Genomic DNA, 18,147 nt, shown 5'->3' on the forward strand with positions numbered 1-18,147 from the left:
AAGTGAAGAGAATCTTTCTATTGGGGAGGCTGAAAACTCCAGGGTGGAATGGAAGGAAACCAACTCCACAGAGTGTGCACATTCCCCTCTGAAAGCTGAACCGAGAAAGACCCTGGGGAAATCCCTCCCGGAACCTACTCCGGAAGCAGCTGGAAGGCTTGTGATACAGAGAAGCTGCCAAACCCCGGGTAGACAGATGACTTTTCTGGCAAGCAGAGGGAAGTCAGCAAATCCTTCGCTCCCAGCTGGGAAACTTGAAACTGAGTTAAGATTTGGAGCAAATAAACAAACCCAAAAGGTCCACAGCATGCTAAGAATAAAAATACCAGTAACCTGTATAACAAAGCATTAATATCTTTAATATACAAAGAGTTATTAGAGATCAATAAGAAAAAGATAAAATCTCCTGAAGAGAAAGGTAGGTAAAAGCCATGAACAGGCAATTCACTTAAAAAAATAAAAGCACAAACATAAAAATGGCCAATAAACACATGTTTAGATTCAGTGTAATCATTAAGGAAATTCAAAATAAAACAATGAAATGTGTGTGTCTTTCAAATTGACTTTTGCTCTGTTAGGAAAATTTCTAGTGTTTGGAAAGGATATGGAGAATATGCACAAATGCTGCTGATGGGAGTGTAAAAAAAGACCAGCTTTTTCAGAGAGGAATGAGGTGGAGGTGGTATGAGGGTTATAAAAGGCTTGAAATGGTGCATATGCTTTGACTCTTAAATTCCACTAGCACACACTTATCCACTGCGAACGAATGAGGACAGAAGTGGCTGAAGACTTAGCTGCAGAATGTTCTCGGAGGAGGCAGCGGGCAGAAAGGCTGGACCTCAGCACCAGAGCCTGGCTGCCCGGGGCAAGTTCCTTTCTGAGCCTCAGCTTCCTCATCTGCAAAATACAAAGCGTCATAAGGATGCCAAAACACATCAAATGCCTGGCACATAATAAATGCTCAGTAAATGCAAGCCCAGCAAAAGAAGCTGAACAGAAAATTACAAGTGCCCAGAAGATAAGTGGGCCAAGGAGAGGAATAAAGTTTCAGAGAAAAGAAGCTAAAAACAGTTCCTGAACACACGAAAAGATGCTAATCTCATCTCCCAAAAAAGATGCTCACAATAATGATGCCAAGACACCGTTTTTCACTCAGAAGATCTGAGAAATCCTGAGTCAGCTGGTAGCCTGTGCAGCCTGGAGGGAAATGGGCCACTGGCACACAGGTGAGGGGTACCAGGTGGGACCACCCTGGTGGAGAGTGCTCTGGAGACTGCTGTTGAAACTGCCAAACACAAATGCTCGAGACCCTGAGATTTCATACTGGGGGATTTACCCTTAGGGACCTGCACTTGCCAGGACAGTAGGTACCAGGTCATTCTCTACAGCAGTAACAGTTAGTTCAAAAGACTAGAAGCAAAATGGCCATCACTGGTTAGATTCTAGTCAAATAGATTAAGGGGCCCCATTTGTAATCCCTCATCCTCAATTGTGATTCCCCAGATATTCTGACATCCGGAAGTCTTCCTAAGGCAGTTTAATCTTCATTTATCCCAGTACATGTGAATATTCTTCAGTTTATATACAGTGATCGACTACAGGATTTATCCCAGATCAGCAGCATGTTAGTTAGCTACTGCTGCGTAACAAATAACTCTAAAAGTTAGCACACATTATCTCAGAATTTCTGTGGGTCATATAGAAGCCACTTAGTTGGGTGGCTTCACAAGGCTCTCAGAATAGCAAGTCTCAAGGGGATTGAGGTGTGAGCTGTTCCAGAATCGTTGCACCTGCCCTGGGTTCTGAATATCCAGATCATAGCCGTCCTGCCCACTGGTCTGCTTCTAGTTGGACCAGTTGTTTTCTGCCCCATTTCAGAGAAGTCCCCATGATGCATTTCCATCTTACAGCTGGAGCTGAGGATCCCTGCACCAGCAGCAATGCCAGCCCCAGCCCAACATGCATTTACTGCTCCAACAAAGAGCTCACTGTAGGATCCTGTAGTAGGAGGGCAGGCTGCCCTGGCCCTGAGCATGGCTCCCTGTACCCATCTCCCAGAGCAGCCCTCACTTGTGGTAGACCCAAGGCCCCCATCACCAGAATCTCCCCTTGCAGTGTTGGGAACTGGTAGCTGCTGGGAGAGACTCCACAGAGTCCTGGCAAGACGAAATGGGACACCAATTGATGTCCATGTCAGAGGGTACCTCTGTGGCTCAGACAAACACTTGCTCCCCATTGCCCTTGTTCACCATAGCTTGGCCAACCCTCTGGGTCAGGATGTAAGGTATACGCTGTTCCACCCAGGAATCCACACTTAGAACCATCCCTTACACCCCATAGGAGGTCCCTGCCCCCCAACAATTTAGCAGAATGGCCCAAGAACTTATGAGGTGCTCACCTACTCCTGTCTGGTCCCATGGGGCCGCTGAGCAACCATCCAAAGTGCAGGACACGTCACTGACACGGAGGGCCTTTTTCAATTCTAAAGCAAAAGATAAACCCTTGGACCCACCTGGGGATTCCATGCATTCTCTCAGAGAGGCCACAGGAGGGCAAAGGATGGGAGGAAATGTCTCAACCAGGAACCCAAAATGAGTGATTCAAGTAAGCCTCTTTCCATACTGTGCCCATGGCAGACATCGCTAGCTGATCCCCACACCTTCACTGCGCTGCCTACCAGCCCCACTTGCCAACACAGCACTCTGAGCAGACATTGCAAGTCAATTAATGTTGGAGTGACACTAAGGACATGTAAAATCTCTAAGAACAGAAGCTCTCTAAGGTTTTTTTTTTTTTTCTCCAATTAGAGAATAGTTTTTTTTTTTTTTTTTCTACTTAAAATGCCCCTTTTTAAGGGAACTTAGTTCTTTTTGTTTGGATGCCCAAAGACCAAGGACATCTGCATCCTTACTTCCTGGCTCCCCAAATCCTACCGTCTTTGGCTTTCTCCCATCATCTCCAACTGCCTCCTTCTGTGTCCCTTCTTCCTCTGTGTCCTTCAAATAGAGGCTTTTCAGGACCCCACTTATTCCTGTATACACTGTCCCCAGTGTTGCGGCCCCACTTGTAGACTCAGCAATGCCCAGCCCAACCACCTCAGACTCCCACCTCAGCCTCATACCTGGGCTCTATACACTTGTTTGCTGCCCCTGAGTCCATCCTTTGCCTCCAGAACTGTGCCCTCAGCTTCCTGCCTGGCTTCCAATCTGGTCACTGCTGCCCTCTGCTCACACACCCTTCATGGCTCCCCAGTGCCCGCTCAATAAAGCTTAACCTCCTCTGCCTGTTATTCCAGGCCCTGCACACCTGCCCTGGCAGCCTCCAGCCTCCTCTCTTTCCATTCTCCTCCATGTTCTCTGCATCAGCCACATGGAGGCCCTGACAGTCCCTCAATCTCACATGGCTCATCCCAGCACACATCTCTGCAGTCTCAGGCATTGGGTCATGAGCAACTAATGAAGTAAGAAGGAGAAGAGATGGTTCTAGAGCTACTCTCCAGCCCGGAAGATTCAAGAATCCTTGGGGCTTTAATGCCAGCCCAGAAAAAAAAAAAAAAAAAAAAAAAAGAGTGGTTGCTGAATGAATAAATATGCATGTCCACCCCCAATTTCTGAATTTTGCCTCCTTCCTTTCATCCTAAGAACTCCTATACACCCCTCACAACCTTGTTCCAATACTCCCTCCTTTAGGAACTTCCATCACTGCCCCTCAAAGACTCACTCACCCCAGTCCCCATCTGTCCCAGTCCTACCCTCAGCCAAAGGGCTAATGTTGACCAGAAGTAAGAGGCGATGGGGAGCCTGGCAGAACATGGTATACACAGCCAGGGGTCACCAGGCTTCCTTGAGCCATAGAGGAATGGGGCTCACCTCCATTGATCCTCTGAAGCAGGACCCCCTGGACAATGTCTTCATAGATGCCTTCGAGGGTCAGGGCCGGGCTACCCACAGCAAGGACGTCTCCTTCTAACTCAAGCAGATCCTGGAAGAGAGGCAGCTGAGGGGCTGGGCTGGACAGGAGGGCTGCAATGTTGACCCTGATTAGCTGGCAGGGGGCGGGGGGCGCCTTGGGTCTAAATGTCCTCATCTATAACATGGCCTCTGTGATCCATCCTCCCTCAGGGTGTTGTGGGGACTGATGAAACCCAGCCCATCATATCTCAAAGGGAATAGTGCAGTATCTCTGCTAGCCCTCCCATCCAACTTCTTCTCCGAGAGGATCTCATCAGCACCTGCCCGATGCCCCTGTGTGACCAGGCCCCTGTGACCTTCTCTCTCACCCTCTCCCCATGCCCTCACTCACTGAGTTCCAGCCATACGTGCCTCCTCACTATTCCTCCCACACACAAGCATGGTCCTACCTCAGGGCCTTTGCACATGCTGTGCCTTCTGCCTGGACCACCCTTCCCCGGGACATGGCTCATGCCCTCGGTTCACTGCTTCTTAGGGAGAGCCTCCTGGACCACCCGGAAAACCTCCCAACATACATACCTTCCCTCTTTGCCTCCTCCCTTCTCTGAAGCCTGTGTCACCCACTGATATGCGTTGCTTGGGCCCCCACCCTGGCTCTCAAATAACAGATGCCGAGCACTCTCTTGGGAGAAGCAGAGGGCATTGAGGAAGCCCAGAAGAGTCATCCAACCCGGCCATAGGGCTCAGGGCACAATAATCTCTTATCATCACAGTGGCTCTGAAGGAGCGAGCACTCTGTCCACTGTATAGAAAGACACAGACAGGGACGCCTGGGTGGCTCAGCTGTTGAGCATCTGCCTTTGACTCAGGACGTGATCCTGGGGTCCGGGATCGAGTCCCACATTGGGGTCCCTGCATGCAGCCTGCTTCTCCCTCTACCTGTGTCTCTGCCTCTCTCTCTCTGTCTCTCATGAATGAATAAATAAAATATTTTTAAAGAAGAAAGGAAAGAAAGAAAGAAAGAAAGAAAGAAAGAAAGGAAGGAAGGAAGGAAGGAAGGAAGGAAGGAAGGAAGGAAGGAAGGAAGGAAGGAAGGAAGGACACAGACACTTAGTTGTCCTCTAGGATGTGCCCCTGCGTGCCCCATTACTCACCACTTTGCAGCTCCACTCCCGCTGGCTCAACACAAAGGGCAAGAAGATGCAGAGCAGCCACCCGCGGATGAACTCCCCTCTGTGCCGAGCTGCTGTCGGATTGGAACTTCTGCAGGACACACACGTGGCTGGTCCAGTGGCCAGCTGAGCACCCAGGCCCACTGCCGTGCCCCCCTCCCCCAGCGGACCTCACCTTCAGCACACGGCCCCTGACTTTCTCCAGCTGCTGGGCAGCCTGGGTGCAGTTGAGGGCTGTGGTCAGACACTCGTCCGCCAGCTGGAGGAAGGTGGCCACAGAGTCAGCCATAAGCTGCAGGAAGAGTAACTGATAAAACCCCTGGGAATCCATGCTCTGGCCTTATGGGCCCCGCACCTGCCTGGCTAACCCTTCTCAGCATCCAGACTGACCCAACCAGCCACTTTGCCCCAACCTCCTTTTTGTCTCAAGAAACGGCATCCCCCTCCACTCAGGACCTGGGAGTCATGCAATCAGTTGGAAGCTATATATAACCTAGCAGAAAGTGCCCTCCCCCCTGGAGGATGGTGCCAGGGTGCTCAGTCTGGGGAGCAGAGAGCTGGTCAGAGTTCAGCCTCCTTGGCTGAGTGCTCTTGTGCAGTGTACAAATTGAACAACTATACCGGGCAGCACTCAGTATTTGCAATCCCTGTCTCCTTCACTCACCATGTCAATTAGCAGGTCCTATTCTCTTGGCCTTCAAACACACTCCACTTCTGTCTACTGACAGCACCCATTCTGGTTCAGGTCTCCTTCCTGCCTACTCTACTCCTGTACCCAAGAACTCCCCTTCCCCACAGCATGCAGGGCTTCCTAAATCTTGAATCTGGTCACGCCCCTCCCCTGCTCACACATCTGCTATGGCTTCCCATTGCCCTCAGGGCAGTGCTTGGCCCCTTAGCCCCACATTCAAGTCCCTGACCCATCTGTCCATATCTTGCTGGCATATCTCCCACCTTTCTGCCCTTGCTTGAAACCTACAACCCAATGTTTATCAATGGCTTCACTTCCCCCAAATGCAGACAAATTCCCTCACTTCCCAGAGCTGATCCACACTGCTCCCTCTACCCAGGACATACCCCACCCCTTTTATCCCCCTGTTGCCTCAGTTTGAAAGTCCTCTCCTCCTGGAGGTTCTCCTAACTCTGTGTGTTCCCACCACAGCCCTGTCTCCCACATGTGATCCCAGTGAAGGAGGCCAGGTCTATTGCCCTCATGGTCTCCCCAGCACATCCTTGGCACCTTTTCAGTGGGGGCTGCTCCCCTTGCCTGCCTCCTTGCAGCCTCCCGCTCCCCCCTCACCTGCTGTGCAAGATCCTGAGCCCCAAACATGAGGCTTCGTGTTCCAGAGAAGCCAAATGGCACCACCAGCTGACCCAGGCGGCCCTGGCTTCTCTCAGCCTCACGGTAGCAGGTCTGCATCAGCTCTGGGTCCCAGGGCATCTCCCCAAATGAGTAAACCTGGACTCCAGTGGCAGGCAGGTGAGAAAAACACAATCAGTTGATGGAAAAGCAGGGCCAAGGATCTCACAGCCAATTCATAGTAGGAGATATGCAAATGGAAACACATCCCACCTCAGTCATTACCCCCCAAAATGCATAATAAAAGTAACAGGTATGGTGTGATGGACATAAAACGGTGAAACCTGAAAAAAAAAAAAAGGCTAACATGCAGTTCTGGCATGACTGAGAGGAAACAAGCAATAGCCTTTGTCACATCTACACCCACCACCTGATGCCCCATCTATGCTGGGGGGCTCTGCGGCTGCAGAAATGGAGTAATTCAATATGGTCTTTGTCCTCAAGGAGCTCACAGAAAAGTTGGACATAAACTATAAACCACTACAGAGGTATGTAAACACCTCTATGAGGAAGGAAGCAGGTAGTTGTGGATGCAGAGAGGGAGCAGAGAGATTCCTGGAGGAGGTGATTATGAAGTGAAAGTTTAATGAATTGAGGTTTTCCTGGCACTCGGTAAGTGATCATTTAATATCAAAAGAACTGAGGTGGCCTGCAGGGAGCAGAGTTCACTGGCTTAGGGGATGGGGTGGACTCTAACAACAAAGGAATGGGAACAGGAGGAATTTGAGGGTAGGTGACTCAAGACCCATGTTGCTAAAATGCTACTCTTGTCACTTTACTCCTCCCCCCAACCATGTTTTAAACTGTGCCCCCAATGACCATAGCATGGTGGTCTACAATAAGTAAAAAGCAACCTAGAACAAAGTTCAGAAAAGGTTTTCGAGAGAGGTTTTTCAACTGGAAAGATGAAACAATTTACATGACGCTTCTGTAAAGCTAGCACACTGCCTGTTCATCCCCCACCCCCAAACTGGAGCTCACCTCCTTGCGCAGCCACGTGCCAGAGGAGCTCCCACGCAGGTGGCGGGACAGGCGGTCCATGCCCTGAGCTAGGAGGGTCTGCACTGCTGAGAGAACGGCTTCCATGGTGCTCAGCAGCTTTTGAGTGACCAGGGACAGCTGTGTGTCCACCTTCCTGCACAGGCACGACTCTAGAGGGCCCTGGACCTGGACTGGGAGTGGAAGATACTGGCCTGGATCTCCTCCACAAGGTGCTCGCGGGTAGAGGCAGCCATGGGCCAACAGGAGGAGGGCAGGAGCTCAGACTCTGGGCACCCTCGTCTACCTTGTTACACAGGAGAAAACTGAGGCTTTGAGTCTGGCAGCATCCAGCTCAAAGTCGCACACGCCAGAGGCCGAGTCTGGATTACGAGCAGAGTGGGAGCCTCTGCCATCTGCCGGGGGTATCCCGGGTCAGGTCGGCCACTGCCTGTTTCCCGACTGGGTGTCCCTGGCTCCATCCGTAGCCTAACGCCCTACCTCGCCCGGACTTCCCTCTGGACGCTGCCCCTGTCTCGCAGGCCACGCCCTGACTCCCACTGACCCCGGGTCTCTCGTGCCCTTCCTTTCTCCCCCCACCCCCACCCCACCCCGCCTGCCCTGTGTGTCTCAGGGCGGGGATTCTCCGCCCGACCCCTTATACCCACCCGGTTCCCCTTCTACCAGTCAGGCTCCCGGCCCCGCCCCTCCCTGCCCAGGCCCCGCCCCCGTCTGCCCAGGCCCCGCCCCCATGTGCCAGGCCCCGCCCCCAGGCCTCACCCCGCAGCCTCCCCGCCAGGCGCTCCCGCTGCCGCAGTATCTGGTCCACGTCGGGGCGGATGGTTTTCTCCAGGACCGTGAGCAGCTCGTCTTTTTCCGGCTGGAAGGCGCGGAGTCCGGCGGAGGCCCCGGCCAGGACGGCGGCGTGCACCGCGTCTAGGAGCTGTCCCGCCCGGCCGAGGGGACCCCACGGGCCAGTGGCGTGGAAGGGAGCGGACATGGGGCGCGGGTGCGGGGACAGAGAGATGGAGACGCGGAGAGACGGGGAGAGAGTTTAGGGGCCAGTCGCGAGGAGGGGCAAGGTGGGCCCCCGGGTCCGTCCCGCATCGGCCCGACCTCCGCGACCCCGCGCGTACCTCGATCCAGGCCCAGGCACGGTGGCGGCCCGCGCCCCGCAGGCCGGCAGCGTCTGGGCTCGCAGCGCAGGCAGCAGCTCCCGCATCAGCACCCCGGTCAGCACCTGCGGGAGAGGGAACCGTGGGCGCCCCAGCAGGCCTAGAGGGGTCCCGGGGGCGGCCTTGCGCGGCACTGACCTCGGCGTCCGAGCCCAGGGTCACGTCGTCGCCGCCAAAGTGGCCTTGGTGCTGCCGATAGAGTCTTACGGCGTCCAGGAAGGCGCGGGCGGCGGGGGCCTTACTGCGCTGCAGGACTGCGGGGGCAGCTCCTCAGTGTCAGCCCACTCCTCCCCTGCTCGCACCTCCGCCTGGCTCCCCACGACCCGGGGAGGAAGCCCTCCGCCTCCTCACCCAGTCCCGGAGCACCCGAGGCTCACCCATCTCCAGACCCTTGCACAAGCAGTGCCTTCTGCAGGGAACACGGTGCCCGAGGACATCACCAGCCCATAAGGCACCTTTATAATATGATTTAGGAAAAAGCATCCTCTGGTAGACAGTCACAGCCGCTCCACATAAGTACATTTGTGCACTCAACAACCTGCTCAACATGTGTCGGTCCTGTTCCCCTTCTTCACCTGGCTGGCCCCTTATCCTTGTCAGACCCCCGGCTGGACATCCCGCCTCCGAGTAGCCCTCTCTGACCTCCCAGGCTAAGCTCCCACAGGGCTGCGTCCCCATCGCAGCCCTGGTCACTAATAACTGCCTATGGTTGCTTCTGTCTCCCACCACCCCAATCCATTTCATAAATAAGAAAACTAGAAATTGGAGACAACTCCATAGCCAGCAGGGGCAGGACTCCAAGACCCACGGCTGTCTGAGCTTTCCCAGGGCCCACCTGTGCCACGAAGCCGGATGCCGCCCTGCAGGGCTAGCCTCCAGGCGCGCTGTGCTTCCCTCGAGGCTGCAGAGAAACAGAGGTGCCGGCGGAAGGGGTGCTGCAGGAACAGGGGGAAGGTCACCGGCATTTCCAGGAGGGGGTCAGGCTCTTCCTGTGTATGATCTCCTGCAAGCAGACAGTGGAGATTGTGTCTTCATTCACTCACTCACTCCACAATCATTCGTTCACTAAAAGAAAACACCCATGAAATGCTTAGAGGAGCCCCCGGCATGGGCAGTTGCTCGATAAGCATGAGCCGTGCTATCATAACTGTGCTATCCTTGTTCAAGCTCAGACCCAGAGGGAGGTGAGCCCAGGGCAGACACCGACCATCCATCCCAGCAGTTTCCCAGCTTCAGCATCCTCCTTAACACAGAGGCCTGGGCAGCCACTGCCATTCTAGCTGAGTTGGCAAGTGATCTGAGCCCTGCTTACCAATTCATAGTGGTGGGGGGGGTTGGGGGAGGGGGGTCAGCCAGGTCCAGATCAAAACCCTGCCAAATCATTTGCTAGCTCTATACATAGGTGCAGTTTTTTTTTTAAATCTGAACCTTGGGTGTCCTGCCTGTGAAATGGGCTTCAAAGTGATACCAATGACCTCCTGATGGGACAAAATGAGTGAATTTCTTTTCAATTAATTTACTTGGGGTTGTCCTAAATCCTCAGTGTTTGGTTCTGATTTCCAGAGCCATACCTGGGATATGCAGTGAAATGCAGTCATCCAGAAAGTAGAAATCCCTGATCACCCTGGTCCTTCAGCCGCAGTGCCCAGAGGTAATAATAGCCTTTAACACTTTGGGGGACGTTACTCTAGATCTTAAAATCCACACAAAGTGTGTGAGGCGGGCTTTTGTGACAAGATGGAGTTTTTTGCTCTTGTATATGTCTGGGGCACCTTCGGCTGCTTACACCGCTATCCTTTCTAAGGGTTGGACCATCGTTTATTTAATCAACCCCTGAAGGATGGGTATCTGGATGGATTTTGATATTTTCAACAGTATCATCATTTCTGCGAACTGTCTTTATTGCTACATCTTTGCATCACTTGGGGGCAGGATAGCTTCACCGTGAAGCAGAAGTGCGATTCTGGTCCTGACAGTCCTCAGCCTCGGTGTCCTCGGCTGTGAAATGGGGTAGTTAGTGATGGGGCCGGCTGTTGGTCAGACTCAGTGAGATAACACAAGCCCCGTGCTGAGCACTCGTCATACATATGCCACCAGTCCAATAATGCAGTTCCTTTCCCTATTCCTGCACAGTGTTGTGATAATGAAAGAGGGGGGCTGGAGGGAGAGAAAGGAGGAGGGGAGGGAGGGAAAACCCTCCTGGAAATGCTGGGTTGAACAACACATCCTGCAGCAAATCTGTGTGATTTTCCCACCCACCAGTGCCCATATCCCCACATGCTCGCTGACACCAGGTTTTATTGTTTTTAGCCTTGCTACTTTGATTCTGGTCCAATGTTCTTTTTCTTTTTTTTAAGATTTATTTATTTATTTATGATAGACATAGAGAGAGAGAGGCAGAGACAAAGGAGGAGGGAGAAGCAGGCTCCATGCTGGGAGCCTGACGTGGGACTCGATCCCAGGACTCCAGGATCGCGCCCTGGGCCAAAGGCAGGTGCCAAACCGCTGAGCCACCCGGGGATCCCCTGGTCCAATGTTCTAATTCTCCTTCTCTCTCTGGTGAGAGTGGATATTTCTCTTGCTAGAGCTGGGGTGCACACCAAAGGCAATGCTACCCCCCGGGGACACTTGGCAATGTCTGGAGATATTTTTGATTGTCACCCTTCGCATAGGGGGTTGCTCCTGGCATCACATGGGTGGAGGCCAGGGATGCTGTTCAACATCCTGTAATGCACAGGGTGCCCTCCTTTCCTGCAAAGAATGATTTGGCCCCAACTGTCAACAATTCTAAGGTTAAAAAAAAAAAAAAACCTGCTCTTGAGGTCCTAGGGACCTTACCTGAGGAGACTGGACAGAGAGTGTCCAACAGGTGGAGATATTCACGCTGGGAAGTCAGGACAGTATACCCTGTCAAGGTCATGGAGCCCAGGGGATGGCCCCCATTTTCATATTCCTATGAAAGGCATCCAGAGAATCAGCTTGCGACAGTTCTAAACTGTGGCTTCTATGTCCTAACTGGATCAGGGGAAGGTTTAGGGTTGGCTAGGGAAGTCCCCCTGTCCCTCTCGTGTAGTCAAGCACCCAGCACTCACTATGTGCTAGGCTAGTCCTAAATATTGTATGAGGATTATCTCATTGAATCCTCACAACCCCTTGTGGTCTGGGCCACCATCATCCCATTTCACAGAGGTGGAAACTGAGTCCCAAGGGCACAAATGACCTGCCCGAATTCCCCAGCCAGATGGGATGCACAAAAGTCCTCCCAGTTTCAACCTCAGCTCTGCTGATGACCATGAGAAAATTCCCACTCTTGGACCTCAGTTTACCTACCCAGCCCAGCAGGACCCAGTCACCCACCCCAAGCCAATCTCATAAGGATCCTCGATTCATATTAGGTAAATGAAGAAAAGAGAGAGGATCACATTGGGAGCTGGACCCCAAACCCATGCTGATAGGAGTGGGATGGTGAGGCCAGAAGGAAGGGACGAGGGCCACTTGCTTACCTCCCTGAGGCTGAACCACTCCAGGCGGCCATCCCCACGCAGGACACAGAAAATGGGCTGCCATCGGGGTGGGTGGCCCCCAAGCTGGGTCAGATGCCCTCGGTGTTCACGGACTCGGGGAAGCTTCTGCAGGAGGAGGGACCAGTGGATGTCAGGGGCAAAGACTGTTGTCCCCATGTCCAGACCACCTGGAAAGCACCCCCCACCCCATCTCAGGTTCCACCAAGTACAGGGAGCTCGGGGGCTGCTGACATGGCACTGCTATCCTTTCTCACATGCTAACAGCATGCACTTGTTTGGGACACTTCCAAATACAAACTGACATAATGCCCCCTTACAGTCCTGGGAGGCTGACAATTTGTCACTTGGAAGCAGGGCGTTCCCCACTTGAGCCTCCAATGAGACCCCAGCCCTGGTCAGCATCTTGATTGCAGCCTGTGAGAGACCCCAAAAGAAAGAACTCAGGAGGTTGTGTCTCGACTCCTGACCCACAGCAACTGTAAGAGAACACAAGTGTGTTGTTTCCAGCCACTGGTGGTGCCATGTGTCATTACGCAACGTTAGCTAATACAAGTGGGATTGCTCGTTCAGGGAGCAGGTGCAGTTCACTTTCATGCGAAGCAGCTGGTCCTCTGTCCACAGACCCCCTCCCTGGGGCAGGGTGGAACATCACGTTGTTTTATTATCTTTGTTGCTCCTCTCACTACCTGGCCATCTGAATTGTGCACGTTTTGTTTCATCACTGGGTCCCAGAGCGAGGCCCAGTGCACAGATGGCACTTGATAAATATTCAATGAATAATTAACCGTATTTGTGATCTTTTCATTCTTTGATGGGGTGGTAGAAACTCAGGGGTTTGTTGAATGATTCTCCAGATTTTTCCTGAGGCCTGAGATTTTTCAGAATAATATTGTTAAAGCATTATTATAGAAATTATATATAAAATAAGAATTTTCTAAAATGTTCAAACTGAAGCAAGGGGGAAATCCCACCCCCTCCACCATGGCTCAAACCCCAAAGTCAACTGTGCCCAAGGCGCAGGTGGCAAGAACCTACAGGTGACAGAAGGTGCAGGTGGGGACCACACCTGGGGTCCCATGATGCCCCAAGTGGGACAGGGAGAGCCCAGGTGAGCTGTGTCCACAGTGCAGGGAGCCTCCAGCCCAGGACCAGGCACAGCTGGGAAAAGAGGCATCTGAGGGAAGTTGAAGAAGCTCAGAGTCGACTGGGGCAGGGACCCAGTGTCAGTAACCAGCACGGACTCTAGGTTCAGATCATGCTTTGCCTCTTGCTGGCAGAGTGACCTCAGGCAGGTCACCCTATCTCTCTGTGCCTCGGTTTCCTCACTGGTTGAAGACTCATTTCCCAGGCTGATGAAGGCTGGGTGAGTTGTTTAGAGCACATGGAGCCATTAGTTGGCTCAGGAGACATCTGGAGCCAGGCCAGGCAGCTCCACCCTCTTTTTTTTTATTTTTTGAGATTTTATTTATTTATTCATGAGAGACATTCACAGAGAGGGAGGCAGAGACATAGGCAGACAGAGAAGCAGAGAGAGAAGCAGGCTCCATGCAGGGAGCCCAATGCGGGACCCAATCCTGGGACTCCAAGATCATGCCCTGGGTCAAAGGCAGGCGCTCAACCGCCGAGCCACCCAGGCGTCCCAGCTCCACCCTCTTATGTTCCATCAACAAACTCTCCTGGAGCTTCTACTATGTGTAGGCAACACATAAGCACAAGGGGTCTGGGGGAGTGAGTGGACAAGGCTGGCCCCTGCCCTCACAGGACAGACAAGTGAGGGAGGCAGACGTGTGACCCAAGGCTTCCCTGGAAAAGCAGCGGGACAGGGATCCCAGAGGAAGCACCCAACCCAGGAAGGGGCTGTGGTGATCAAGGAAGGCTTCTTGGAAGAAGAATGTCTGGAGCATGAGGAAGAACAGTAAGGGCACCAAGCAGAGCGCACCACATGTCCAAAGGCGTGAGGGTCCAATGGGCATGCCTCTTGCCCAATAGACAAGGCGAGGCTTCTCCAACTCCAGAGCTTTTGCACTGGCTGTGCCCTCTGCCTAGAATTCCCTTCCCACTCTGGGTTCCAGATCTGGTCCCTTCTCATCCTTTACATCTCAGCTCAGAGTGCCTTCCCTGAACCCCAACTCCCCGACCTCCCAACATGGCCTTTCATCTTGTCTCCATAGCAACCTATGGGAAGTTATCGTGCATCATGATATGTTAATGTGTTTGGTCATTTCTCCCCATATCAGACCATGACCCTGGGTGAGGGGAGAGGGGGCAGTGCGGTGTCCCCAGTGTCTAGCCTGGAACATGGTTTGCAGTAGGTACCCGGTGAATGTTCAAAGAATGAATCTTAATGGTCTCCCCAGGTCTTGGCGCCAGCTAGGGTCAAGGTGTAAGGAGGGCCCCCGACTGAACCAAAGCCCCCCACCCCAGCCTCCCTCACTCAGCACCCTCTTCCTTTGCGGCACCCACTTTACTGCGTATCAGCTGGCATCCGGCGGGCTCCCGGGGCTCCAGCTCACGGGAGATCTGTCGCAGGACAGAGGCTGCCAGTTGCCCGCGGTAGCAGGGCAGGAAGTTCCTCAGCAGGGCGTCCACCTGGCCTGCAGGGGCAAGGAGACGGTAAGGTAAGGCGTCCACCAGGCCCTGCAGGGGTCAGAACAGGCAAGGGAGGCCCCGTGTGAGCTCCCACCATCGCCCCAAAGCTGCCTAACAAGACATGCTCCAAATTCCACTCACCCTCCACAGGCTGTTTCTATCCACATGGGGGCCAGGTGGGGGGTTAGGGACTCAGGCTTAATTTATAACTGATGCAGAATGAACTTTACAATCTGACGCGCTTTGACACCTTTACGCACCCAAGAAACCATCACCACGATCAAGATAATGAACCCCCAAGTTTCCTCTTGCCCCTTCCCTGGGGAGAGTTTTGAAATCTTTTAAAAGCCTCACCCTAGCACAAGGGAACTTTCTGCATTCTGATCTAGGAAGTGATCACACAAGTTTCAAAGTCCTTCAAACTGTTCCCCAAAGATGTGTGCACTTGGCTAAATGTAAAACGTAAATCCAAACTGCTGCGTGGAATGTGGACCCAATGGCTGGAGCTTTAGCAGTTATTGTGCACCATGAGGTGGGTTTGGGCACAGAAGCCACATGTGGCAGGAGGAATTCAGGTGTCTAACTTTTATCAGCCTGCCCACCACTGTACCTCTCTATAGGCAAGAGAAATAAATCTTTATCTTGTTTAAGCCACTATAGAAAAAAAAATACATGGCATAAAGTAACTTACTGAATCCTTACAATGGTTCCACAACTAGACATTGTTGCTATCCCTGTTTTACAGGTGAGAGAATGAGACCTAGACAGCTGACGTCATTTGCCCAAGGCCACCCAGCGAGTGAGGGCAGGGCCATGGTGTGAACTTGAATGGTCGGTCTCAAGTGTTTGCAAGACACACCACATACCTGTACACATGCTGTTCCCTCTACCTGGGATGCTCTTCCCACATCTCCTACCCACCAACTCCATCACAATCCTCCCGCCCTGGCTTGGCCATCATCTCCATGGTGGGCAGTTACCTGCCTCTTCTTCCCTCCACTTGAGGAACCTATGGGGTTCCACTGCGTTCATCCGTCACCTGCCATTCCTGTAATGTAACTTGATCTTCTTTCTTGGTCCAGGTTATGAGCCCAGGAGAGTGGAACATTCTCAACCCCACTGTGTCCCCAGTACCCAGCATACAGTAGGTGCTCAACTATGTGAGGGCACCAGCCCCTCTCAGTCTCGAATCAGAAACTGAGCCTGTTTCCCCAGGGTCCCCATGCAGAGGCCCTGCTGGAACCTTCTCATCGAGGAAAATCAGCCCAGGAGATCTGGCTGGGCCTGGGACACCTCCCACCTGGTCCCTCGCCCTCCTCCTGAACCCATGCCCCAAATAGGGTTACCAGATTTACCAAATAAAAATACATGACACCAATTAAATTTGAATTTCAGAGAAATTAGGAACCATTTTTTAGCCTAAGTATGTTTCCATGCAAAATTTGGGACATACTTATACAAGAGTATTCACTACTTATCTGGAATTCCCATTAGTAGGCATCCTACTACTCTCAGACACTGTGTCTGACAACCTTAGCCCCAAACTCCACTTGCCCCACTCCCACCTCACCCCATGCTGGCTCACCCCTCAGGTGCTGCTGCTGCCGCTTGTCCAGGGGGCTCGAGGGCCGCCCACCCATCCTGCTGCCGTCTCTAGGGGCTCCCTTGAGAGCAAAGCAGACGCCACCTCCCCTCCCACAGCCCCGAGGTTTCTGGGCTCAGGGGCACCCCAGGAGCAGGGCAGCCGATGAGGGGCTTGGATGCTGCTGAGACCAGCTGCCTGGGCTCTGAAGCCAGAGCATGGCCCCTGTGTGAATGCATGTGTCGGGGTGGGAGGGGGAAGGAGCAAGGGAATGCCCACCCCACCCCTGCCCTGCCCCACCCCACCCTGCACCTGCGTCCTCCTAGTTCCCCTGGGGACAAGGCCTTCAGAGCTGCTGGTTTCTGCAGGGGCCACTGGGGCAGCCCCAGGGGTGGTTGGGAGTATGGAAGACTAGAATCCTAGCTTTGGAGGAGGGAGGCAGGGCCAACACCTGGCAGGACCAGCAGCAGTTGTTGGTGTGTGGGACAGGGGAGGGGGATGGGCAGGGACAGGGTGTCTAAACACCCGCTCCCTGCTTCCACTGTGCCTACCGCCTGCTGGGTGCTGCTGGGTGCTGAGTGGATCCAGCACTGACCCAGCCGCCAGCAACCCCCAGACCGGAGAAGCAGAGCTGGACAGACACCCCCAGTTCCTGGGGCCAGTGCTGGGGCAGGGGGATAGGGTGGGGGGGTGTTGGTGTGCCACAGATTGGTGGGACGTGCCCCCCTTGTGTTTGTTTTGTCAGCCTGTCCTCCATCAGTGCACATAGCACTGGACTTCATCAGGTTAGCTGGATCTTCCTACGCCTTCACCTGTTTTTCCAGTGCCTGGCAGAGAGCAGCCCTCAGTTTGATGAAGGAAGAGAGGAAGGGTAGGAGCAGAGTCTGCTCCAGGCTGAAATATCATCAAATGTGACTCTCACAGGGTGTCAGACGAGGGGAGTGTTGAGCTCCAGGGGCCGGAATGTGGATGTGATGACTGGAGCATGTGCAGCCCACCTTGGACCATAAGGTAAAACCCACATAATGACAATGACCCAACTACGATGTGGGAACCAGGGGTCCCAGAAGAGTTCATGACATTGCTCCATCAACCCTGGGTGGCATCCTTTCAGAAAAAAAGCTAACTCTCCATTTTGTTTAAGCCACCAGGAACATCTGACTGTAATCCTCACCAATGCCCCAGGTTCATGTCTTCTCTTGACAACCATCACTCGTTGCCAGACTGACTGTCATCCTTGAATGATGTGCCAGGGATGCAGAAGTGGGCAAAACGGACCATGGTCAGCCCCCATGGACCATCAGTTGGCACAGCAACAAAACGGTCAGATAATGTTAAAGGTAAGGAGGAAAAATGGAATGGGAAGAGGGAGAAAGTACCAGGGGTGGAGCATGATCAGGGAGGTGATGTTGTGCCTCAACCTAAAGCAAGTGAGGGCCCAAGTCATGCAAAAAGCTGGAGAAAAAAGAATATTGGGTAGTGCACATGCAAAGGCCCTGAGGTGGGGATTGTTTGACAGGTTCTGGCACAGCACAAGGTGGGTAGGCTGAAGGGAGGTGAGTGAGGAGCAGACACAAGCAGGTCTGAGCAGGGGGGGGCTGCTCCTACAGGGAGAGGGGCAGAAAGGGGACCTGTCCCAGAGGCCCGCCACATGGGGTCCCCATGCCTGTCTCATCACTTCCCTCTGCTTCTTGGCACCCCCATCCTGGCTTCTGCCTGAAGCACCAGGGTCACGGCCACCTGCTGTTGCCCAAGCCCATGGCTGGGTTGCTTTCTCTGCTTCTCTTCACGTTTCCGCCCTGGCCCTGACCCACTTCCTCACTCTCACATCTGAGTGATTGACCCAGACAAGATGT

General features: G+C 53.2%; 1 protein-coding gene across 1 annotated transcript; it reads right to left on the minus strand.

The window, feature by feature from the left end:
* Positions 1-338: 338 nt before the first annotated feature.
* Positions 339-16,537, minus strand: NIBAN3 (niban apoptosis regulator 3). Its single transcript, XM_025457987.3, is given in 17 exon segments — positions 339-897; positions 2,399-2,482; positions 3,870-3,981; positions 5,066-5,140; positions 5,142-5,174; positions 5,259-5,375; positions 6,384-6,542; positions 7,425-7,615; positions 8,202-8,364; positions 8,558-8,601; positions 8,604-8,661; positions 8,735-8,850; positions 9,432-9,599; positions 11,435-11,549; positions 12,100-12,225; positions 14,584-14,714; positions 16,295-16,537. Coding segments are annotated over 17 exon segments (1,854 nt in total). The 5' UTR covers positions 16,350-16,537; the 3' UTR covers positions 339-790.
* Positions 16,538-18,147: the final 1,610 nt, after the last annotated feature.

Source organism: Canis lupus, chromosome 20 (assembly GCF_003254725.2).
Source record: "Canis lupus dingo isolate Sandy chromosome 20, ASM325472v2, whole genome shotgun sequence".
In the NCBI taxonomy this organism is placed as follows: Eukaryota; Metazoa; Chordata; class Mammalia; order Carnivora; family Canidae; genus Canis; species Canis lupus.